The sequence below is a fragment of the Gigantopelta aegis genome, chromosome 6 (assembly GCF_016097555.1).
Source record: "Gigantopelta aegis isolate Gae_Host chromosome 6, Gae_host_genome, whole genome shotgun sequence".
Taxonomy (NCBI): domain Eukaryota; kingdom Metazoa; phylum Mollusca; class Gastropoda; order Neomphalida; family Peltospiridae; genus Gigantopelta; species Gigantopelta aegis.
The window spans coordinates 33116188-33143770 of NC_054704.1; the positions used below are offsets into that span (position 1 = coordinate 33116188).

General features: G+C 32.5%; 2 protein-coding genes across 3 annotated transcripts in view; one reads left to right on the forward strand and one right to left on the reverse strand.

Moving 5' to 3' along the window:
* LOC121376230 (protein FAM91A1-like) overlaps positions 1–14787 on the forward strand; it is a 33683-nt gene extending 18896 nt beyond the window's left edge. Inside the window, exons 16-21 of the mRNA XM_041504046.1 lie at positions 1470–1580; positions 1959–2072; positions 3614–3680; positions 4539–5007; positions 6283–6352; positions 6707–14787. Coding sequence (XP_041359980.1) covers positions 1470–1580; positions 1959–2072; positions 3614–3680; positions 4539–5007; positions 6283–6352; positions 6707–6835 — 960 coding nt within the window. The 3' untranslated portion in view covers positions 6836–14787. The remainder of the gene's footprint in view (positions 1–1469; positions 1581–1958; positions 2073–3613; positions 3681–4538; positions 5008–6282; positions 6353–6706) is intronic.
* An 8094-nt stretch (positions 14788–22881) lies between these two features.
* LOC121374157 (receptor-type tyrosine-protein phosphatase epsilon-like) overlaps positions 22882–27583 on the reverse strand; it is a 45408-nt gene continuing 40706 nt past the window's right edge. Inside the window, exons 18-20 of one of the 2 annotated variants that reach the window (XM_041501125.1) lie at positions 25417–25562; positions 25065–25200; positions 22882–24828 (exon numbers count right to left, since the gene is read on the reverse strand). In XM_041501125.1, coding sequence (XP_041357059.1) covers positions 24754–24828; positions 25065–25200; positions 25417–25562 — 357 coding nt within the window. In that variant the 3' untranslated portion in view covers positions 22882–24753. Of the gene's footprint in view, positions 24829–25064; positions 25201–25225; positions 25563–27583 lie in introns of those variants that run through there. The other variant, XM_041501127.1, reaches the window with a different exon arrangement.

The window sequence follows — 27583 nt, forward strand, 5'->3', positions numbered from 1 at the left end:
TTGTTTTAATAGTCTGATATAGACAAGGTGGATCCTGGAGGTACTTGTTTTAATAGTCTGATATAGACAGGGTGGATCCAGGGATTACTTGTTTTATTAGTCTGATACAGGCAGTTTGGATTCTGGGGGTACTTGTTTTAATAGTCTGATATAGACAGGGTGGATCCTGGAGGTACTTGTTTTAATAGTCTGATATAGACAGGGTGGATTCAGGGATTACTTGTTTTAATAGTCTGATATAGGCAGGGTGGATCCTGGGGTTTTTTGTTTAATAGTCAGATATAGGCAGGGTAGATCCTGGGGGTACTTGTTTAATAGTCAGATATAGGCAGGGTGGATCCTGGGGGTACTTGTTTTAATAGTCTGATATAGGCAGGGTGGATCCTGGGGGTACTTGTTTTAATATAATAGTCTGATATAGGCAGGGTGGATCCTGGGGGTACTTGTTTTAATATAATAGTCTGATATAGGCACGATGGATCCTGGGGGTACTTGTTTTAATAGTCTGATATAGGCAGGGTGGATCCTGGGGGTACTTGTTTTAATAGTCAGATATAGGCAGGGTGGATCCTGGGGGTACTTGTTTTAATAGTCTGATATAGGCAGGGTGGATCCTGGGGGTACTTGTTTTAATATAATAGTCTGATTAAGGCACGATGGATCCTGGGGGTACTTGTTTTAATAGTCTGATATAGGCAGGGTTGATTCATGTTTTAATACTTGTTTTAATTTACAATGCATGGTGGGAAGTGTTGGAGAGAAGTTTGATAGGATATTTGTGATGCATGATAATGTGATATTGATTTTATGCCGAGTTCCTATATCTATATCTATATATTTTTTTTTTTTGCCTCTTACTGAATGCATTCCTCAAGCCTTTTCAAATTAAACAGGAGCAGAAGAAAAGACATCCAAATGATAATACTGAAGTAGAAAGAAGCATAGGCATTGGAACTGGGGGGGGGGGGGGGGGGGGGGGGGTCAAAGGGGGTCAAGTGGAACATGCATTGCACCCTCCCCAGTTGTTATCTTCCAATATCTATGAGAAGGAAATCAAATGATTAGAAACAGGATACTCATGACACTGTGGAACATTCTTGCCCATATTCTATACATAAATACATATAAATGATCCCATGCTGTTGATGGAAAAAATGTAGTGGTTTTTTCTCTAAAGACCAAGTGTCAGAATTATCAAATGCCGATGATTAATTAATCACTGTGCTCTTAGTGTTGTTAAACATACATTGTCGTGACAGAACAGAACTTTATTACATGGAATAACAATATTTTGCGCTGACAAGATGGGCTTTACAGGTGATAATAAGATACTCTAGAATAATATAATTATAATGATAATATGCTATACTGAGCAACAGAAGAGAAAAACACAAATGTTGACTTATTAATTTCCACCACATGCTTCCCAATTTTTTTGCAAGATTACATTTTGATTTATTGTTTTGCAGGTCAGCTCAGTTTGGTTTAAGCTGTATATCTACCACTTAACTGGGTGTGGACCACCGACTTTGCTGTTAGTGAAGGGCACACGACTCTGTCGACTTCCAAAAATCTTTCAGGTAGTTAAATCGGACAAGTCATTACATGCAGAGGTGTAAAATAATTCTAATATTATATCTAGTTAATCCATACTTATTGAATGACTACACAGTAAATTAATTGATAGGTTTTTAGAGTTTCCACTCTTGGTTCGTGTATTTTAGACACCAAATAGCCATTTTTTTTAATGTACAGAGGTGTTGTGAAACAAACATTACTTTCCTTTCCAGTGTTGTTTCAGATAGCCTAACTCGCACACGTAGTATAATTTATTAGGTAGTACTATGAGATAGGCTTGCATAATTAAGAAAGAAATAGTAACAGCTGTATTATTTCAAATGCTGTATTATTAGTGAAGGTTTTGGGTATGTAACTTGTGGATGTTACTTTGATTTCAGCAATATGATCGGTTACTGGTGACGACGTGGGGTCATGACCCAGGAGTAATAACCACATCTAACATTCTCATGACACTCAATGATGCATTGTCTCACTCAGCCATTTGTGTTCAGGTAATAGTCGTTATCACTGAATTTGTATATTACACAATATTGGTTAAACCCACTACAGTATTAGCTTATCTTAAGCAATGATATCTTAATCAAAGTGATATGCAAGTTTAATTAATAATAAAATTATGATTATTGTAATAATTATTATTATTTAACTAACCTGAAAAATAATGTACAACCTTAATAATAGTTTTATCTATAAGTCTTTACTTTAAAATGGAATTGTTAACGCTTACGTTACAACTTATATATATATATATTATATCAAAATTTGTTATAACGATCGTGAAGAATTAGCTCCCTTAGTTTGGCAAGTAATTGTTAATTGAATATGTTGTATTATATTTATTAAAGTACTGACACAGAAATGAAACAAAACACAAAATTTATATTTTTTATATAAAATGTACATAACAATACTGTTTGCTTCCACAACAAACTGAATATTACATACTGTAACATAATGTAGCAAAATGTCTACCTCTTTCCCCATTCTTTGCTGAAATGGCTAACAATTTTGTCATGTGGGTCTTTGAAATTGGTTACTTCTCATTTTTCACTTAACAAAATTTGTGTACGATGTTGATTTGCCAGTGGCTGTGACATTTCCCACTAATAAGTTGTAAATGAATGAAAAAGAGTCGGAATTTGTATATTCCACTGAACCCAAACTGTCAGTTAACAAGAATTGAAAAGAGTAACTCAACTCAAACAACATAATGCGAGATGTGTTTATTACTTTGCCACCCTGGTCCCAAGACACTAGTGTTAAACATTAGACATTGTAATCACTACGCTGCACTTGACAGGCATGCACGATCAACTGCAGCTAATTCGGTGTGTGCAAGTCGTCTATGGCCAGAACTGGCAGCACTCAAAAACAGTGTTCAGAGTTGCAGTTATTTAACAAAACAATTTTGCTAATTACAGAAGTGCATCTGTTGTCATACTTCAATTATTGTTCATTGTAAGATTTTCATGTTCTCATGACTTTTTTAAATACATGATATGGTTGGTCAAATTATGCTGGGATGACATTAAACATTCATATCTTTTCCATGTTTTGGTGAGCATAAAGAGTATACTGACAGTACTTGAGTTTTGAAAATTGATGTTGAGTAATAAACTGCTCTTCTGGAATGATGTAGGAGAGCTACAGTTTAAAATTGCTCTCATTGTCAAATTGCTCACAGTGTCAAATTGTTCTCATTGTCAAATTGTTCTCAGTGTCAAATTGCTCACAGTGTCTAATTGCTCTCAGTGTCAAATTGCTCTCAGTGTCAAATTCACAGTAATTTTGAGTAAAATAAATTAGCAATATCAGCATGTGTTGAGGCAAACATTTTTCACTACTTGGAAATGATTTTTTGCAAGCATACAAGATCGTGAGTAATTGCTTATGTTATACCATAAGGACTGTACTGGTACTGATATATGAAGAACATCACTAGGTGTACACTCCTGTCAAAATCTCGGTTAACTCACAGTGATGCACAATACTATATTGTAACTGTTAATATCAACATTTTTAATGTTTCCAGGCTCATGGGTACCACAGTGATGGTTGTACCGTGCATATACCCTTTCCTTTCAAGAAAGAAGCATCTGGTATGTGTAATAATAAGTGTTGTATTAATGTCAGTTTATGTATTAAAATCATTTAATGGATTACATATCAAGTAGTGTGAATTACAATCAGTGATCCCTCAACGTTAGCATACATGTTAATATTATCTATGTTGTGCTGCAGACAGTTTGGATTACATGTCCCTTACTTTGGATTTGAAAAATGTAACATCTATAAAGGAATTTAGATTGATTATCAACTGTTAACAAACATTCAGCTTAGCCTATTGTCATTGATTTACCTAATTCATATTAATTTTTGAGGACAGTGCTAATCATGAAATATAAACAAAATTGGTTTAAACAATATTTATTTCTTTTTTTATATTAACAGATGGGATTGGTAAAACCCCCAGACATAAATCTTAATTAATAACAAATTATATTTATTTTAAGATATGTGTAAATATTGCATTTGTTATATTATTGTTAAATTATATTTATTTTTCTTGCAATCATTGTTTTTATTAACCAGTTATTTCGATTGTTTAAAGCGAAGTGATAACTGCAGTAATTACGTGTAAGGAGCTGTATTTGTTGTAATAATATTATTATCACACGGTTCGACAAATCCACTAGCCCTTGGTCCTGGCTAGTGCATTTTCAGTCTAGGCTAGTGGAAACTATCAACTTTTTTTTATTATAATACATTGGGTACAAGCCAAAGCTTCTTTGAGGGCTAGTGACTTTCTCAAACATTTGACGAGCACTGGAATAGTATTATATTTCTTATTCTAAATTTGCCTTAAATTATCAACATTTTTTATTATAATACATTGGGTACTAGCCAAAGCTTCTTTGAGGGCTGTAATATTATATTTCTGATTCTAAATTTGTCAGAGTCTTTCAAAAGTGGTCATTACCCGAGTCATGCTGCGATCACGAAGCTGTGTGAGGAGATTGACTTGGTCCACGCGTGCGGCTTCGTGACGCTGCTCAACCTGAACAAGCCGAGCATGGACCAGGGCGACAGCGACGTCTTCCTCATGGACAAGTCGTGCTCCTCCTCTGACATCTCCTCCACCAGTGACCTCGGACACAGACCCACAAACGGGGTTACGGATCTCATGTCCGCACAGGTGCTTGCCTCGGAGATAGATTTGTTAGAAGACAGTGCAGCAGACTCACAGAATAAATTAACCAAAGAGAAATTGACTCTCAATTTGAACGGACCACAGACATGTGATATGTTGACGGAAAGTGAGTGGATGTTGTTGGACTGCCATTTTGGGATTCCTCTCTTCAATACGGACCTCAACCGGGAGGTGTGTGAGAGGATATCTTCTTTGGGACTTTTTAAACACGAAAGGTAAGAGCATCCAGTAAAATAGCAGCTAATTTTAAACATGAAAGATAAGAGCATCCAACAAAATAGCACTATTGGGCTATTTCTCGTTCCAGCCAGTGTTCCACAACTAGTGTAACAAAGGCCATGGTATGTACTATCCTGTCTGTGGGATGATGCATATAAAAGATCCCTTACTGCTAATCGAAAAGAATAGTCCATGAAGTGGCGACAGCAGGTTTTCTCTCTCTATATCTGTGTGGTCCTTAACCATATGTCTGACACCATATAACCGTAAATAAAATGTGTTGAGTGAGTCGTTAAATAAAACATTTACTTCCTTCCAATAAAATAGCAGTTAATTTTAACGTGTGACATTTTAAACATGAAAGGTGTGAGAATGCAATAAAATAGTAGTTAATTTTAACATAGTTTAAACAATATTTATTGCCGTCAAAATGCGGTTTGGGATTGGCCAACAGGCAAGAGCCTATATTAAGGCCTCTCCCTACATTTATAAATACAAGTTTGATACATCAAGATGACAGAAATAGTATAATAATTTAAATAAATTCAAATTAGCTAAGATGAGAAGAATGGAAGAGAGAGAGAAGAAAGGAAAAATAAAAATAGATAGTTGATATGATATTATTTAGTCACAGTTGGGAAGGGAGAAGGAGGAATAATGAATGGTTAGTTATCGAAACGTTTGCTATTAATTATAAAGTCTTGAACAGATTTAAATATAACACTATTTTCGTGGGTACTAAAATTTGGGTTACCAAATAATAAAGTCTTGCAATTAAGATTGTGATATTTTGACATTTTAACATGATTGTATACAAACAAAAAAGAGAAATAGTTCAAGGAAATTTTGTATTTTAATATAGTTAGTCAAACATATTTATAAAAGCCAAGGGACTCTGCAACATGTGTGTATGTGGCAGTTACAACAGTTTTAAAAGACATGAAATGGTAAACGTCTGAAATTTCCTTTATATATAATGCTGATTATAGCAGTGCTTTATAATAAACAAGACTATTTCACACACAAAATAAGTGAAAGTGTTTAAAAAGCCCATTGATTCATATTACTTTATACCAATGGCAGTTTGTAAGTTGATTTGATTTTTCTCATATATATGTCTTGGGTAGTCCGTTCTAGATAGAATTTCTATCATTTAACAAGGTTTCCAAAAATATTTTAAGTTTAAGATTTAAATTACGTTGCATTGTAATTACGTAGGTTCACTGATGTCTTTAATATTATGGACTGATAAAAACCTGTTTTATTTTCAGTTTAAAGGGTCTGTTACATTCTAGTAGATTGCTCTCTTTGAAATTCCTTGATTTTATCACAAACTGGCAGGTAAGAACTTTTTACTTCTCTTCTTTTTTGTTTCTTTTTTATGGGGTGGGGTTGTCATTCCTTATATATTGCATTGGTTTTCACAAGTGTTTTAAAACAAAGGTACAAACACAATTTAAAACAATTTAATTTGCATGATTCAGGTAGAAATAATTCTACTCCAAACAGATGTTCCAGATGTTTCAGTTTTATTTTTTTATAGAATTTTGTTTTGATGATAAAAAAAAAAATGCATTCAAAGCAGATATTTAAGATGGTTTCATTCTGATTTGTTCCACAAGAACTCTTTAATAATAAAAAGAGAAACATGTTCCAAGCAGATGTCTAAAATTGATCAGTTTGATCCTTTTCTAGAACCCAAGTGTGATGACAGAAATAGAAAGTTCCGGTATTCCACAAGACAAGGAAGAACATTCAGCCATATACCCTACACAAAACCTGATATTCCAAGATGGCGTTCTACAAAAGTGGGAAGGACACTAGACAGAGAAATAATGATTTTTGTGAAAATTAATTTTTTGTTACATTGACTGTGTTTTATGGAACATGGGGGCCAATTTGTACATGACGTACATAATGTAGTTATGGGAAATGATTATCACTGTAATGATTATCACTGTATACTGTGAGGGTTAGCTCAATGGTTGAGCGTTGGTCTGGGGCTGATTTCACAAAACATTTGGCATCAATTCAAGAAACAAATTACATTATTACAGAAAATGGAGCATTTTAAGAACAACATAAAATGTGTAATTTACCTATATTTGTTGTACTATAATACTAATAATAATTGTGGTTTAGTCGAAGATTTACGTTTATGTGAAAACTAGGCTTACAGTGTTTTGTGAAATTGGGCCCTGAAGTGTGAGAGGTTTTAGGTCAGTAATCCATTGGGTTGTTATCATTCTGACCAGTGCTTCACAACTGGCATATGAAAGGCTGTGGTATGTTTTGTGCTGTCTGTGGGATTGTACATATAAAATATCTCTTGCACAATTTGTATGTAGGGTACTCAGGGTTTCTTCTTTAACACCAGGTCATATGAAATACGAGTTGTATGTTTGACATGTGATAGCTGCTAATTTAACAAAACACTGTGGGGGGTTTTCCATGTGTAAGACAAGATGATCTCATAACACTGTCAAAATATTTGCTACACTAAACTTTTGAGAACATTTATTCCTGTTTAATCCACTATACTACAAACCCTGCAACTAAGAAAATATCCACGGCAAAAAAAGATGCCATTGAAAAAAACCCTGAATATAGTTCAAGGCAAAAAAAGTGCCATGGAGAAATAAAAAACTCCATGGCTATTTCCATGACAAAAAAGTATGTATATTTGTAAGTATTTGAAATACTCTACTTTTATTGGCTACGGTTAATCTTTGTGGTCATCAAAGTTGTTCTTGATAATGAATATAACCTTTTTTAACTATGCACCTAGAGTAAAAAATATGTATAAAAAAAACAAAAACAAAAACATGCTCTCTGTGACTTGTGGCTGTTTGGTTCAGTTTGGATTAGGTAGAAGAACTGAAGGTGGCTGTTCCAAACAGGTCGCTATGTTATGCTAGATTTCAACCTAAATTGTGGTAATTTTATTTATTCTTGTTTTTTTGTCAGTGTAAAGTTGTGAATATGTCTGAATGTGGTATCACCAGCTAAAGTAACTGTGTTTCCTTTCTGAGGATTTTAGACCATATTATAATGTAACTTGAGCATGATATTCAGTATGTTAATGTAACTTGAGCATGATATTCTGTATTATAATGTCACTTCAGCATTATATTGAGGATTCAGCCCAGAGTGTTTGGCACTGTATGAGCTCAACTGGCTCTTTCAAGTCCTGGCCAGTACTGTTACTGTTGATCATTCTGCTGATTACCACTTACAATACCATAGCAGTGTAATGTTTCTTATCTAGAGTGGCTGTTAACTGACCGCATTGTGTGTGCCAGCTACAGCTTCATTGATCCGCTATGGCACCAAACCATACCTGTAGCACCTCTGATGTACATAACAAGAATTACTTTGTTTATAAAAAGATTTATTAAAATATTACTGATTACATTATAGTCTGCTCAGCTTTGTAATCGTGTGTCCATCTCGGTTCTCTATGGGTGAGGATCCTCATAGGGAGAACTTCGATGGAGCGGCAACCTACTGTCTCCAGGTGTGTTAAGCAAAGGGCTGGCTCGAAGCTGCCTTGGTGTATGTAGTGACGGCTTATATGCTGAAGTTTTTATGGTCGGTGGTTCATCCATCTTCGTCCACATGTCTATCTGTTTTGTACATGACGATGCTTATTAAGATTTATATGGCAGTTTATCTTATCTTGTGTTGGTGACACTATTAATATATTATAGTGTCATATTAATTCTGGTTATTGAAGGGTCATAGTGTTACTGTAATAAGGTCATAGATTTCTAGTAAATACCTTACATACCACAACATCTAAGTGTTAAATAAGACACTTTGCACAGTAGAACACTTGTTGTTCACTGACACATGACAGATGTGTTTGCAAGAAAGTATAATATTTTGTATTACCATTGTTTAAACAGGAATGTTTGTAACACGTTGAGAATGAACTTGGCATTAACATAACCTGTAACAGTATCTGTTAAAACTGAAAGGTAATTGAAATAGAACTTAATTTATTCTTTCTATTCTTATACTAGAGATTTTATGACTATTCCAAATGTTAAATAATTATGGTTTTTAACTTGTTTTATAGATTTATTATTTATTATTTTTTAGTCTTTTAGGATAATATATATTTTTCTTATAATATTTGATTCAGAGTTAGTAGTTAAGTGTGGAGTAAGGCACCCATGCATGTAAAAGCCAACTTTACCCCCCCCCCCCCTAAAAAAAAACAATTAAAAAAATTGTTTATTGTAATCATAAGCATTCAGAGCTTATATATTTGATAGGCTTTGCCAGTGGGGCGTGGGGATCAGATATGAGTTTGCTTACCAACCACTGAAATGACTACATGCTACAGCAAACTTAAAAAAACAAAATAACATACATGTAATCCTCTAAAAACATCATATTATTTATGTTTTTTACACACCAATTGGTGAGAACATTTTCATTATTGCCTGTAAATCTAGAAAGTGTTGCGAGCTACAAAGTACTGTGAGTGACTGCCAAGCTCAGTACTTTCTCTACACAATAGTATAATTATATTTGTTGAGTAATCAAAGACAAAAATGTTGTTGACTACTCGCATTTTACTTTCATAATGCACTACATACTAGTAGTATATTTACAGTATGATATCAAATGATAAGGTGAGGACCTGACCACCACAGCCATACCATCTACTGAAATAAGCAGCACCAAAATTGATTGCTCTGTGATGTATTTATGTTAACAAGAAGCACAAGCTTTTAATTTCTTTTCAGCCTCACTTTTGGAGGATGTATTAGAAACAGAATACTACGCTAAGTGTCTGTTAGATACCATTTATCTCACAACTTGCAGTTTTTAAACATATCCAACTCACTTTCACTTGTTAGACAAGTTTTGAAACAACTCTTAAGATAATGGTATCTAACAACCACTCATATACAGCGCCGTATCAAAAGTTTGCGCGATAATCCAAAATGGCCAGTGTAAACACGGGTCAGTATGTAAATTTTAAAAACAAAATTCAGCTAGTAGAATTAATAACCATACCTCAATATTTGGTTAAGTTTGCCCTTGTTACGAATGTAAGCCATAATGTGACGTGGAAGTGAAAAATATAAACTTTAAATGTATTCCACATTCAAATTTTCCCATATGTCTCCCATATGTCAAGAACTGCAGCGAACAACTCTTCAGACATTTTTATGGTTAGGGCCTTGTTTTGCAGTATTTTTTTCATTCTTAACCAAATATTTTCTATTATGTTCAAGTCTGGTGACTGAGCAGGCCATGTCATACCACGAATATTATTTTCACGTTTATATGCCTCGATTAATCAAGCCCTATGACAAGGTGCATTGTCATCCTGAAAACGATATGGTTTATCGATAAAATGTCGTGCTAAAACAGGCCAGAGATGATTGTTGAGTATTTCACGATACTTTTCAGCATGAATGTTTCCATTAACCATACATAAAGTTCCGACACCATGCCATGTAATGCAGCCCCAGATCATAATCGACACCCTTCGTTGACTTGGAACAGACATGCATTCGGGACAGTATGCTTCATGTGCAGCTCGCCAAACAAAAACACGGTGGTTTTTGCCAATTACTATCTGAGATTCATCACTAAATATCACTTGACTCCACTGGTTATTAACATCCCACCATCTCCTGTCCAGTCGCTTTTTTTTGTTCACTTCACAGATACTCATTATTTTTCGAATAACTCGCTTAAAAATTGTAATTTTGTGTAAAATTCTTTGAATTGTCACAGGATGAACTTTCACTCTCCTACCTTGATTAAAATCAGCAGTTATATCTCTAAGAACTTTCCCGCGATTTTTTTTGACACTCCGAAGTAAACATAATTCTCCTCCAATTGTGATCTTTCGTGGTCGACCAGTTCTTTTGGCGTTCTCAACACATCCGCTTATACAATATTTTTTCCACACTGATCGAATGGTAGACTCTGGCACCATCAATAATTTGACAATTTCCGAGTTTCTGTGGCCATACGATTTTAAGTCAACAATCAGTTGTTTTTTCTCGGTAGTGAGATCTGTGGATTTGCGACCCATTTTGCAAAACACCGTCTGCTTCAAGATCAAGGGAGCAGACGACTAATTCATGATGTCACCAGTGTAGCTATGTAAAAAATATATAAATAGGGATTGTATCAAAAGGTTTGGTTTTACGTAACTTGGGGAAAAACATGCATTTTGCAGAAGGTAGAAAAGCGCTTCCGTGTTACTGACGTCATTTTCGTGAACACTTTTGATACGGCGCTGTAGCATTCTTTATTCACGAGTTGTCGGTAACTGTTTCTTTTAACATTTGAGATAATTTCTGGTGCTATATAACCATGAGTATTGTGTTTATGTAAATTCTACTCTCTAATAGGCACTTAAAACAAATGTTCTTTTGTGTTAATAATGCACGTTTTAATTATATAACTATACCTGTAAATAAAATGCAGTTGACTGGCTAGTCAGTAAGAAATATATTTTTCAGTGTAACTTGTATGATTCTTTTTGTATAGTAAAGTAGTGTTAGTGCAACATTTAATGATTTTCTTTTTTTTAAAGTTAATTTATTTCATTGAATATAATTGTCATAAATTGTTTTAAAAATGTATCCAGTACGCCACAATTGCCAGAGGTTGTGTCCAGGATGGAAGTACCTGAACCTTATGTAGATAGGAGCACAGAGAGATCCTGCTCCTCATCTGCCAGGACTAAAAAGGGGCGGTATGCTTTCTGCCAGAAAATAGTTTGGGTGTACGTAATACAAATAAAACTGACCATAAATGCCCCTATTAGGTGGTGGTTAAGGATTTGGAGTGTCTTGAAATTGGACTCTGCATTCCAAGCAATCTGGTGCCATATAACTGTAAATAAAATGTGTTGAGTGCATCGCTAAATAAAACATTTCCTTCTTCCAAGCAATTTGACAAATTTTAAACAGCATTTGTCTTACTATAATGTGTCAAAAATTTCTAAAACTATATTGATTAAATTCCAAGATTTTAGGGTACATAATATTAATTTGCCTTTGTGGCAGAAACCCTGAGGGTGGAATCTAGCTCAGTCGGTAGAGCACTCAATAAGGTCGAAGGACCAAATGCTATCACAGAGCTCAAATTTAATGACGACACTCCGGTCTGTGGGAAAGTGTATATGAAAGATCCTTCGCTGCATACGGGAAAAAGTAGCGGCTTTCCTCTGATGACTACATGTCAAACTATCAAATGTTTGACATCCAATAGCCGATGATTAATTAATCAATGTGCTCCAGTGGTGTCATTAAACAAAACAATATTTTTTTTATTGAGGACACTGACAGCAATTACCATTGTTGAGATATAAATTACCATAGGTTGAGTGTGTCACCAACAGCATTTTGGAGCTGTAGGATAAAAATTATTGCCATCAGTTAAGTTCAATGACACCAAAATGTAAACACGGTTTTGTACATTTGAAATAAGACTATACAGCAAAATAACCTTTTGGTTTTGTTTATTTTCTGCAAAAAAATTATTTAAAAAAAATATTGCCAAAGACAAGCTCAAAATTGTGGTCGCTGGACCGTTTCCCACAAGGCAATTTAACATAAACTTGCTGTGGATGACAAATTCTTAAGTTAAGAGTTCTGCAATTAAGGAAGCTATTTTCTGATTGAGTTTTCTCCAATCGCATCTAGTGACCTATAACTGGCATATCAAAGATCATGGTATGTGCTGTGCTGTCTGTGGGAAAGTGCATATAAAAGATTTCTAGCTACTAGCAATTAATAAATCAGTGTGCTCTAGTAATATTGTTAAACAAATCAACCTTTTAATTGATTAAAAATACTAGATGACAGTAAAACAAATTTACAGAGCAAATGCTTTTCTATTGCACTTTATTTTCTATACAGACATGCAAAAGAAATGTAGTCCCATTTTCAGACAATACTGTCTAGAATATGTCAGACAATACTGTCTAGAATATGTCAGACAATACTGTCTAGAATATGTCCGACAATACTGTCTAGAATATGTCGGACCCGTGGAACCCACATTAACTTGCATTGTGACCTTTATTAGTTTCATGCATTTACAAGTCATTTCCAAAGTGCTTTTTTTGTGTACAGATGTTCTTCTTTATGTACAGATGTTCTTTACAACAGGTGGGGCTGTAGTGTAAAATTATTTGTCCAGTAATATCCGATTTCTATGAAATCATATTTAAGAGAGAAGAAATCATGCTTTGTATAAAATTTTATTCAGATAAATACATAAAGAAGTTGTATGAAAATGGTGTTATCATAATTTTTGTAGAAGATTGATTTGAAAATATTAATATATGATTGCTTGTGTGATTTATTCTGTTTTAACTTATTTAAGCAAATTTAAAAAATGATATGCAAGATATCACAGAATCAAGAATAGTTATTATTTCCTTTCAAGTTTTAATGTACGATTCTAGGGAGATAACATGATGTATAAAATTTTAAAATGTAATACAGTAACCAATAATTATTGCCACTTCATAACTGTACAGTGCACCACAACTATTTATATTTTTAATTTGAATTAATTTTCTTAATATTGGAGACAAATTGAAAGATGAGATGGTTTTTTAATATTTTTGTAATTGGCTGCACCCAAATAATTTTTAATCACCTAGTAATACTTTTATTTTATTTGCTTTTCATCTTGCCTCTAAATTAATGTTATTGGTTCAACATATTTTATCAAGTAATACTACAGAAATTAGATTGTTGATCGGTTAGTTCATGTATATAATAGTGTAGTGACATGCCTTTGTATTCAACTGATCACTGTCGTTGTAATATATGACATTTGGGTCACAGACAGAATTAAAATATCATGGAAAGATGTCTGTAGACTGGTATGTTATAATGTTAAAACTAGATATTGGACTCCAATGGATGCCTTGTATTAAAAATTAAAATTCTGGGCTTACTAATACATGACTGTGCAGTTGAATGTTACAAAGCAACTTGTAGTTGTACAATAATTATCTTTATTAAAAAAAAGCTAATCACATTCTGTGCTGTACAAATCAGCTACTTAGTCTCAGTCTCATTTTTTAGTCAGTGAATTAATATAAACAGACTTATATTTGCCTAATAATATTGCATACGTGTACTTATTCATAAAGTGGTATCATCACGTGAATACTTGTGGCTTAAATAGACAATAACTTACGAGTTACAAGGAATTACGGATTATCGGTCCCGAGTGAAATTAATGTTGTCAGTTACGAGCTTTAGCGAGTGACTGACAACATTATTTCATGAGGGACAGATAATCTGTAATTCAGAGTATCGAGTGGGTTATTGTATTTATTATTATCTTGCAATCAAAGTCCTTAATCAGGCACAAATTGATTTTACTAAAACAAGTTAAAAGTGAGTAATAGTTTTTGTCACTAGACAGCATAAATACGTCTTGACACTTTATAAAGATGGACTTCTAAATAAAGGCAATGTTTACAAAATCCTTGTGGAAGTCCTTTCTAATAATAAAGACAAATATTGAGGCAAATATAACCCTGTTTTATCTGCTATTCTGTCAAGTGTTTTTTGTTTTTTTTATTTATCACTGAACATGGGGTGTGCTGTCCTGTATTGGAAATTCCAGTCTGTTCTGGACACAATTCATGTAGGAGATGTATAATTAATTTATGACAGATTGGTGCTTCACTGATCATGTATGTTTTTGTGACCTTTGTGAAAAATCTGTTGAATATAATGTATTAATTAAATTTAAAATATGTATAAAGAGATCACAGTTTGTTTGATTTTTCAAAGTAATGAATGTCATGCAAGAAGAGTACTCTCATTGCATTTTTTAAAAATTTAACATCATTTGCCATATGATTGCCACCATTTACATTATATAATGAGGCCACGAGACCTACAAAAGTTGAATGTGTGGAATGCAATACAATGGTATGATTTGGCATCCATGTTCAGAGATGGAATTAAGATGCATAATGTTATTTTACTTTATTCCTTCTAAGTCTCATTATGATCTAAAGTAAGTGTCGGGTATTCGAGTCTGGGTCGAGTTTGACTCTCGGGTACAATAATCTGGACTCACGAAGGCCCTAGTGGCAATACTTGTAAAGATAATTTTGTTGGATACTGATGTCAGAGGTAAAAAATTAAAAATATTTTCATTGGCCTGGAAGACTAGTAGCCTAGAAATATTACTAATTCCCATAAAAACAAAGTTAATCTCCCCAACCCCAATTATCTGTTGGAAATATGTGGCCGACAAATATATACAAAACCCTACCTTAGTACAACTGTACAACTGCATAACATTAGAACGTATTTAACAGGCCTGGGTTACAAGTGTCATTTAAATTGTACTCTACTATAGCAATTTCTACTTGCTTGTGGTGTGGCGACGAGTGTTAATTAATACCCCAATTATTATATATCACAAGCCAATCATTATTCCTAAAACCATCAAGGAATCATCGAGAGATGCATTGGTCCCCAACTATCTTGTCTAAGAGAAAAAAATACAGACGAGCTGTTCAAAATTGTACCACCACACTGATACATACTCTTATCAAGTTCCCTGTCTAGTTTTCTCATGACCACCCCTTCATGAATCCTGCCAATGACCCAACTGCAGTCTGTTGGTCTTTACATTTCAAATATTGGGCACATGAAGTAGCTGGGGTTTGAGCTAAATGGTATAATAGTATTAATGTTGAAAAAAAGAAGAAAACAAAATGTGTCATTTCAGGGGTCTAGTAATCAAACTTGAAAAGACTTGCTCAAATAAAATTACAATATCATGGTAAATTATTCTAATTTTGTTTTAAATATCACCATTATATGATGCTGTATGAATTATATTTTGGTCTGATGCACCAAAATAATTTCCTTCCACCACTTGCCTGTCAAGTCTGCAAAATGTATACCAAACATTCTTTTCCTAAAGGTATTCAAATTTTATTAGTTTATAATTGCATATACTGTGCAATATAATTTTTATGTCACATAAAAATCTTTTAGTAAAATATTCTTTGGCCATTAAAATATAAGTTACTTTTCATATATGTATATAGTATGTATACCAATGGAAATAAATAAAGGAACATATGGAAATACCAACCAAATTTAATTTGGAACTAGTATAGTAATGTTTTCATACACAGTTATAATGTGGTATTGAATGTCACAAGTATAGAATTGACTTTCAGTAACAGTCACGTCCTCACACTGGATTGGTGGTTTTCGTGGCAGTCAACATTAGCTGTTACAATTTGTGTGATTCCTTATAATTATGAGTATATTTCAAATATTTGTGTCGGTATACATACAAACAATAACATGCTAACTAGAGATGTTCTGTATAACCAGTATACCGCAATATAAATTGTGAACAATACATATTGCGATATTTTTCTAGCGTACCGGTATATTGCACTTATATATTTTGCATGTGTGTTAATGCACACTTATTATATTTTCAAATATAAACTACCAATTTAAGAAGAAGAAAAATTAGCTTCACTTGTTCGGAACGAATCATGGTTGACTGGTGTATCATTTTATAAAGTTAAACTGAATATACATAAAATTAGAGCACTTTATAAATTCTAATAATTCACAATACAAAAAATTTGGCAACGCCCATCTCTAATGCTAATGGAACATAAAAACTTGAATCATCTTTTCACAATAACAACACTATGAAAATATAGAAAATATAGAAAATAAAACAATTTATTTTTTATTTAATGAACAAATATTAAAATATAAGCTGTATTATACAAAAACTATTCTAGAGTAAATAAACAACTTAACATGGTTAAAATATGACACAAAATTATAATAATTATTTTGCAGTAGCATAATACTGATAAAATATAAACAAATCAATGTACTCTCTAGGCTCTAACAAACAACAAGACCTACTATTTTGCAAGCATTAATACATTTGTGTACTTATGGTAAGAAATTATGTAAATGGGGGTTTTAATTTACAAACTGGGTACACAGTTGGGGTTAGGGAAACGTTTGAGGAAAGGCAAGTAAAATATAATCATCATGATTGCAGGAATGAGATGCCATTTAAAACTAAAAGCTGGAACGACCTTTAAAAAGCTGAAAGCTCAATACTGCCATATACTGGACTGTGTCCCCAAGACTGCATGCTTGAATCTTAATTGGAAAAAACACTGTTAAAAAGCTCATAAACAACATTCCTGCGTATGATTTTAAATATTTTGGTGAACATTTTGTTAAACATAAATGTTATGTTTTACAAGGACAATGTTATAGAGGTTTTACAAAAATTTATTATCACAAATGTGTTTTAAAAAATATTTTTAATTTACTCTTGATTTAACGCCAAATTTAGCTAATCCAATCCATCAGCGGCAGTAAAACAAGCATGAACCTGTCAGAAATTTGGGGGTATTCCCCAAGAGTCTATTTACATATTCATATGCAACTACTCGCTCTTTACTTACTTTTAAAATACCAATGTTTAATCTTTTTCTGAAACAAAATATGTGCTCCTCTAACTTTTATGACGTAAATGCTGTTTATAAATGTTTGTGTAACATCATGTGTGCGACACTGACAGGAGTGCAGAAGTAAGTAATGGTAGCTACGCCGAATTATGAATCTTTGTTATCGAGCACCAGTTGTGATGAATATTTGGAATTAGTAAAATCGGTAATAATGGTTGGTATAGTTGTATAAAACAATACAAAAACCATATTAGGAGCAGCAATTGTATTACATGTAAAACCATATATTATTAAACTGCTTGTGCTATAATTATTTTATAAGGCGGATGACTTGAAACACAATAGTAATGGACCAGGTTTTTGTTAATGTTGTCTTCATTCATTGTATTGTTAATGCTGGTTTTGCCAGTAAAACTCAATTTGCGACTGTAAAACCAGCATGAACATCCACAAATGGTCAAATACAACACAGTTATCCCCTAATTTTACCACTGGATTTGAACATGAATGTGGTTGTATCCCATGTCCCAATCAGCAAATAACTTTTTAAAGGGACATTCCTGAGTTTGATGCAATTTTTAAGATGTTATCGACTAACAGACTTTTTAACGAGTGTAATTACATATCAACTATATTTTTCTGCATAAAATATTAGTAGCTGTATATTAAACGTGTTTCTGATCTTCTAATATTTGTACTAGGTTAAATTTATTATTTTTTCTTCCAAAAATATAGTTTTTTCGTACGTACAAAATTATTTGAAGACAAAATCCAGTTTGGGCTTCTTACAAATATTAAGACGACCAGAAATACATTGAATATACAGACACTGATATTCTAAACAAGAAAATATATTTAATATGTAAGTTTAATTGTAGAAATATTTTATTAGTCGGAAACATCTTACAATGCAACAAACTCAGGAATGTCCCTTTAATACCTTCCTCAAGCAATATAATATTATGTACATCTCAGTAAATTAAACTGGCTACAATTTCAAATTTATGTATCAAATCAAACACAAACAAGTTTCATATGTCAAATCAAAATGATTTCTCTTGGGGCCATATAAACTGCATATAAAATGGAGGCTCCTTTAGTATCCTATAATTATGTCTCATTACTGCCAACAGAATAAAAAAAATATATCCAATATAATAGTATATGTAGCTAGGTTTTAACAAATAATGAACAGGTAAAAATGTATCATAAATGTTCAAAAAGAATCAATACAAATTTAAAGTGGATGTATCATGTAGGTGGCAACAAACAAGATGTACACAATCAAAGACTATTCAAATACGGTTTGGTGGGGAAGACCGATCTAGAAAGGAGGAACACACACTTTTTAATACTGTAAGTTGGTATGTAATGACTAAGGATGCATCTGCATTACACATTTTAAATTTACATTCGCAACAAACCCACAAAAAATATATCTTTTAATTCTACACAAACCCAGAAATGCATTTATCTTTTAATTTTGCACACACCGAGAAATGACTCTTCTTTCTTTTTTTCATTTCTGTACAGTAATAAATTTAAATCTATAACAAACCCATAAATGTACATCTCATTTCTGTACAGTAATAAAATCAAATATTTAAATCTGCAACAAACCCAGAAATTTACATTTGCTGTGCGGAAATGTACAAATCTCAAAATATAATTTGTAACAAAATCCAGAAATGTACATAAAAACTCAGAAATTTACATAAACAAAAAAAAAGAGGAGGGGGGATGAAAATAAAGCACAGATAATACATGCATTATCATCATAGTACATAATAATCAATATAGATTAAAAATATGTGGTATGAAAAATAAAATTGTACAATATCATCCGGTATATGTATATATAAAAAGTAATTTTATTACAAAGTACTACACTATAATTACATACAAGTAACAATGGATGACAAGTGACAAATTCACCTAGTTAACAGTGATAGATATTATTTTGGCGATGGTCATGAGATGCTACATGTATAACACCATATATTTTTTAAAACATGTTAAGTGGTTGCAACAGTTAATATTCTGTTAACATACATTTGTTATAGCAGTAATATGCCAGAAAAGATACTTTCTTCTTTCCAAATTTTGTTAGTTCATGGCATTATTAAAAAAGAAATTAATTTTCCTTAAACCTCACTTTCCATTGTACCAATGGAACAATTGGCATACACTGCATCTATTCAAATATTTATTTTTAATGTAATAATATAAAAAAAAATAATAATAATAATTTGAAATTATAAACATAAAAAAGTGATTTAGGGTGATATACATGTACATGTATATCAGTCAGGTTACACAGCAACCACTTAGTTTTTTTCATGGATGGCCTTATAATATAAATGCTAAAGAATTTATGCAGCAATGGTACAAAAGGACAAGTGACAGAGTTAGCTGACTTAACTAGATAAATAAACACTGTCTAAAATAATTACACCAAGATATTCCAGAGGCGGCACAGTGTGAAAAAAAATTGTGGTATGGCTCTCGGTTGCCAGACTCTCCTTTCAAATTCACCTGTGAAGTACATTTTCACAGATACAACAAATATAATCCACAAAAAAAAAAAGTGGTGCAGCCATGGTCTACACTGCCCCTGTATTCAGTTACAAATTGGGGATTTTGTGGTTTTAATTTAGACTCTTTACACAGAATTCTCACTACCAATAGATTTATGTATAAAATCAATAAATCTGATAGTGATAGATGCACTTTTTGTTGATCATCATCCAAAACTTTGTGTCATCTATTTTGGGACTGCACCATTGTGAGAATTGCTTGGTCACAATTTTTAAAATGGATCAAAACAAACAGTCTTCATGTTGAGAATCTCAAATTAAATGCAGAATTTATATTATTTGGAGTACAAAAATCTGTTAGGATTGAAATTTTTCATCTTATTTTCTATATTCTATCTCTATAAATGTTAAACTGAAAAATATTTTGCTGAATATTGAACATCTAAGATACCAAATTGTTCTAAATGTAGAAAAGAGGATTTTAATTTTAAAAATGGTAAAAATATGCAACACTTTAAAAGAAAATAGGATGAAAAATTACACATTTTTCAGAACTTTCTATTGTGTACACAGTACAACAAATTCACACGGTATTTTTAAGCATGAGTGGAAATAGCTAATTGTATGAATGAATGCTTGTTTGTAAAATGTGTATTTAAAAAAAAATTAAAAAATATTAAAATAGACAAGTGTTTTTCCTCATATACATGTAGATAAAGTAAAAGATGAAAACATGTAAGTGATGAATCACGGCTCCCCAACACTGACATCACCTATGTTTCTGGGGATAATAAATATAGTAAAAAAGTTAAAAAAAAGAAATTGTTATAAATTGGGGGTTTTGATGTTTTTTTCTCTCCATAAAAAACCCCCAAAACACATAATATAATGAGTCATATTTTAAGTACAAAATATTTAAAACAAATCTTCATCTAATTGTAATGCTAAAATAGCAATTAGAATTTCATGGAGGATAAAGAGTATAGTACAGGTGAACTGATTCAGTAGCACTTTAATTTGAATTACCAAGTAAAACAGCACTGATGTGAATATTTATTATAATTCAGTTTTAAAAGTTACTGTAGTGTAAATCATAAAATATTAGGGATCTTAAAATTTAGTGAAGTCCATAGAAGTAACATAGTAGCAACATAAAACTTTAGCGAGATAATCTTATCAGGTACTAAATGTTTTTAGCTTAATAATATATCATTTATTATATAATATCGGTAATAGGGAATAAAGTAATAGGGAATAATACTTTTGATATATTTTGATATTAGGCAGCTTACAGACGATTTGAATTTCGTAGAAAATTGAAGTAATGTGCTTGCTAACTAACAATTATTATTTGCTATTCTTTGGTTTAATCAATAGCATGAAACTATTTTTGTGTCTTCAATTTAAGCACCAACAGAAGTTTTATGTAACAGTCTATTTAATTCAGTGTCATAAAATATTAGCATCTTGTATGGCTTTACTAAATTTGCTAAATTTTTATGCTTGGTAACATTTCCTGACTTACAGCAACTGTATATCAAATTTGCTAAAGATGTTACCTGTTACAGTTGTCATCATACAAATGCCACATTATTCTGGTCCCTATAGTCAGACCTGTCAACCTTTAGTCAAGAGAAAGCAGGAGGTGTGTGTTGAAAAAGCAGGAGATTTTTTAAATTCACACAATTTTACCCAAAATCGCAAGATTTAAAAAAAACATTATTACAATAAGTTATATGAATATTTTATAATGTCATATATACTTCTTAACCTTAGATCTTGGCATTAAAAAAAATATATATATATATATTTTTTTTTTTTTTTTTTTTTTTTTTTTAAAGTTTAAATATTATTATGATTTAATACATATTAAAAAATATATATATATTTTATCCAAAAATGTTAAGAACATGAACAAGAAATAAAAAATTTAATTAGTACATTTACGGTATTACACTTATACCTTACAGGTTGCGTTACAGGCTGCGTTACATTATCATTTGTGGTTAGTGTACCTAAGTACCAAAGACAAATTTATATAAATCTTATAAATTAATTTTCAGTTTTTACTATAATGAGGAACGGTGGCGTGGTACTTATTTAAAATCATTATAATGATGCAATAAACATTGTATCTTCATTAATCATAAGTAAAACCTCATTACGGATGTCGTGTGAAATATACCGGAATTATACCCATTTCCGTGAGTAACTTTATGTCAATGTCAAACACAACATTTTTTAATTGTACAAAACTAATTTCTTGAAGTGTACCCTTATAACCAACATTTTACCACACAAACATACAAAATTAACTGACACAAGTATGTTTATAAACTTTATACAGCTAATTGGTCTTTTCGTTGTCTTGCTGTGACATGTGATTTTAACATGCATCGTGTGTATCGCTGTTAACTCGGAGTCTGGCAGTTCAGATTTGTCATAGTTGCATTGTGTAATCCAGTGGGAAGACATTTTACAATTCAGAGGTGTTATTAGAACTAAATTGGATAGTTTTGTTTTTTCATATGGCAACATTGAATGTCAATACACAGCCTGTTGAATTAGCGGCAACACGCTTCGTAGCCATTACGATGAACAAACATTATAATAACACGTCATTTTATAAACTCCATGTGGCATGTGCTTTTTTAACAATATAAATAGGCTATCCCACAATTCTCACTTCGGCAAAGGTTAAACAGTCGGGACAATTCGGCCTGTTACATTCTCAGAAACCGAAAGTAGTCGACATTTTCCGAATGAGAAAAAAAAGGCAGTTACTTCCCTTCTGTTATTTTGACAAAAGAGGATAGATTTTTTTTTTATGCTTACAAAAATGTCATTTAACAGGAGAAACTGTCTCCCGCACAGGTGAAAGGAGATTTGATCAAATACCGGGAGACTCCCGCTGAATCCGGGAGGGTTGACAGGTCTGCCTATAGTACCAAATCTGTATTAATGAATTAAGCAACCACCTGTTTTACAAAGACACTTGAGTGACTGATTAAATCTGGTTAATATATGAAGAGTTTAGGCGCAAAACGCGATATATCCATTTCTCATTTTCAGTAAAACTGATTTTTTAAATTGGCGTATATCGCGTTTCGATAAAAAAAAACCCGGGATTTACCAAATACAATTTCATAACGATCAATCACATTTTGCAGCAAATCATCGGGCCTATGATTAGCCCTTACTGATATACAATAATGGCTTTACCTAAAAACTAGATAGAAAATGGTTTATATCGTGTTTTGTGCCTGAACTCTTTATATATAAATATATTAACCAGATTTAAACATAGATGTAGTAGATTGTAACTGATCATATAATATTTGTATACAGACATAATCAACTTAAACTGACTATAAGCACATAAATTTATTATGGTTTGGGGAAATAGGAAGGATGGTTCAATCTGCAATATAAACACATTAAAATAATTTCATGAAAATTTAAGGTAAAATTCATCTTTAAAAATATTATCACTTCATTAAAAGAAGCTTGACATTCTTTATAAAACTCTTGAACACTTTCAACATACAGTTTCAGAACACAATGCCTAAAATGTACCAAAAACACAATCACAAAAATTAGCTGCCTATAAATCTTGCATATGTATAAAATAAAGATGGACAAGCAGTGAACAATTGATACAAGGTAATATTCAGAAAATGTAGACTTGATGTTAAACACATTCTGGATCAATCTACACCACTGATCGGTTTTCGTGAACTTGCTGGTTTCAGGGTTGGGAATGAATGAATGAACATAGGTTTAATGACACCCCAGCATGTCAGGGGTGGGAGAAACATTACACCACCACCGTGGGCATCTCACTGAACACAAAGCAGCTAAACATCAAGATTCTGCTGATATTATTAAATATATATTTAATACACTTAACACTCACTATATCAAAACTGCCTGAGAAACTACAGATTTGGAACTTATTAATGTTAGTGTGTGAAACTCTTTTGAATATAGGCACTTTAAAAAAGTAACAGTAACAGTAATGTTAGAATACAATATTAAAAAATATGTATTTGTTTAAAACCTAAAGTGGACTTCTAAAGTTGATGACTAACAAATGCACAACATAATAATATGCTATAATCATTTAGAACTTTGAAACATTTATGAAAGTATTTTAGTGTTGTTTACTATCTATGACCATTTTAACCTAGTGTTGAGAGACTGCAGTCATATTCACATATATTTAATATGTAATACTGTAATTATAGCATTTAAAAGGCAAACTGGATAAAAATTGTTTTTTATTTATTAATTTCTGTTTTTTATCTATTCAGTAAATGTCCCAAGTTTAGAATATTTTTTTAAAATGATATTATATTTAAGGACATGTTCTCAAAACAGCAGAATGGAAAAACTATTAGTTTGTAAAAACCTTTTCAGTTTATTTAATTGCCATAGTTTGAACCACACTTTTAAAAATCATTAAATGATAAAACAAAATTTTAAAATATAACTATATATTTCTTGTATATCAAATAAATGTACTAACTGTATCATAATTTTATAAGATTAACTTTAAACAGACAAGTTCCTTGATACCCAACCAGACAGCTCTTACAGTGGAGCTATGGTTACAATTCTAGACAAGCTGCTACATGTTTAAAGCAATTCCTGCTCGGCAATCACTATTTGCCGCTTTCTCGACACATGATAAAACACAATGTGAGGCCGATTTAAGCAAAGTTGGAGTACAGGGAATAGCTTTCAAAATACTCCTGCACAGCTTTGTAGCAGAACTCAAACTGTGTCTGAAAAAAACCCAAGGAGAAAGATATAAAATTATATAATTTTGAATTATGAACATAATACATGACTATAACAGCTTTAATAACCTAGGCCTGTACTTAAAAGACCTTAATGTGTAGAATCAAATTTGTATAGCATTGCCATGACATTAAAGTCTCAGACTCTTACTAGAATCTTGTGTCTAGTCTCTAAACATTTTATACCCTGGTATAAAGTCTTACTTTGTTAATTTACTTACATAACTTCTGATCAGCTGATTTCTGCATGCTCTCATTTGGTTGATGGTCTGTACAATGCTAACATCTTGTTCTATCTTTAGTCGGTCAATAATCGCTGTCAGAACACAGTACAGGCCAGATCTTTCAACACCATCACTGCAACAAAAAAAAAGAGAGCAAAAATACTTACATTCAACATGAAACCCATGGATTTAATTTATTCAAAGTTTAACATCATCATTAAGGCAAATACATGAGTCTTTTTTTAGCTAGTCAGTTCCCTGTATAGTCCACATACAAATTTTTATATAATTACAGAATTCAACTGTAATGTAATGAATTTTATTAATAGTCACAGAATTCAACACTCACATGCAGTGAACTGTAACTGGTCCACCTTGATGCACTGTTTGAACATTTTCCATTATGGTAAACAATGGAACAGCTGACCGTGGAACAATCTGACCATGTGGCCAAAACACACACTGGAACAACTTTATTTCTCTCTTCTTATGGCTCTGCAAAGAACAGAAAAAAAATAAAGAAAAAATAAAGAAAAACCAATATACCATATTTCTGCACAAAGCAGAGTAGAATGGGCATTTGGCAAAACAGTAGATGATTCCATGGATCTCTAACTAGGAGAACAGCCACTCCCGAGGAAATCATTTGCTGGGAATTTCACCCCCTTGTATCACCACAAAGTTTATTCCATCCCTCTTGCATCACCACAAAGAGGACTGCCACTCCCAGACTAGTTTACTAAAGTACGTGCAGTTCTACATTTAGTCTGTTTCTACTGCATTATCTTTTACCCTGTACTGAAAAGGAGATTTAATGTTTAATTTAATGGTACTATGTAAAGAAACGTTTATTTATAATGGATTTCTTTTTCAATTTGTTTGTTTTTATTTGAGTTGATATGGGTTTAAAACTTAACATGTTTTTATATCAAGATTTACTTTATTCATTATGATGTTAAACATAAATTCATAATTTTTCTTTAACGCAGACAGTTATTATTCAACAAAAAACACTCTAGTTTTAATTTTAGCTTTGAAGTTAAATTCCAATGTGATAATTGGAGGGCCAGTTGAATTTGAGAAGAGTCAGTAAGATTTTTCTTCAACTGGCCCTGCTGGCGACCTTGGTTTTCATGTTAATTTTCAACCCTGAACTAAAATAATACAGATAAAATATACCTGATTTTATTTCGATTACTAAAGCCATATCGTAATTTAACTATATAACAGTGAAACCCCTCTAAACCGGACAACCCTGTGATTAAATAAAAGTCTGGTTTTAAAGGGCATCCTGTTTAGAGTGGTTATGTTGTGTACTGATATTTAAAAAAGAACCATGAAAACTATCCTTGTTTGAGGGAATTCTCATTGATAAAGTGCCCGGTTATACAGTGAAACCTGTCTAAACCGGATATGCTGGGGACCTAATATTTATCCGGTTTTGACAGGATCCGGTGTTTAGAGGAATGTGTTTTAGAATACAGAGTTATTTCCCTTGATATCAAATTCGTAACTGAACAAACATGTCTGATAATTGCTGAATTAATGTATCTGTCGGAGCAACAAGGACTAATAAGAACGTTGCTAAATCCCAATTTTGATATGTATCTTTCTTAGTTATGAACTGACATTAAAACATAAATAAACAGCTATTCCACAACCGCCTACCACTGGCCTGTGATGGCCGAAACATGTTCGATCTTTCTTAGCAATATTCAGCGTGCGTATTATCTCGTTTCTATCGCAGAAAAGACCAAAAAAATTGTATTTTGTGTATAAAGTAAAAATTAAGGCATGTGTGTATATTTCACTCTAATTTTAGTTGTTTGTAGTATTTTACTCTCAGTGTGTCAGTATTTCATTCTCAAAGTGCATTGACCTAAAATCAAAGGTGGAAACCCTAATGTGAGATTTGTCTGAAGCTGAAAAGAATTTGCATTGCATCACAGTACAGTTGAAAACAATCGAGCATTAATTACTCTGACGTCTGCTAAGTTGGGCTGAGACAGCAGAAATTGGTGATCTGGGAAATAAAACCGTATGCATGGTTTTCTGGATTCATTGTTTTTCTGGAAGTCATGTTTTCATTAACGCTTTATTCATTTACACTAGGGGCGGGATGGTACAGTGGTACAGCGCTTGCTCGATACGCAGTCGGTGTGGGATCAATCCCCGTCGGTGGGCCCATTGGGATATTTCTCATTCCAGCCAGTGCATCATGACTGGTATATCAAAGGCCGTGGTATGTGATACCCACTCTGTGGGATGGTGCATATAAAAGATCCCTTGCTGCTTATCGAAAAGAGTAGCCCATGAAGTGGCGATAGCATGTTTTCTCTCTCAATATCTGTGTGGTCCTTAGCCATATGTCTGATGCCATATAACCATAAATAAAATGTGTTGAGTGCGTCCTTCATTTACACTACATCGGTTTGGTCAGGTTAATTAATTAAGGATTTTACATTTCTGAGCAAAAAATCAATCAAGTTTTCGAAATTGACAGGTTTCTGTTTTAT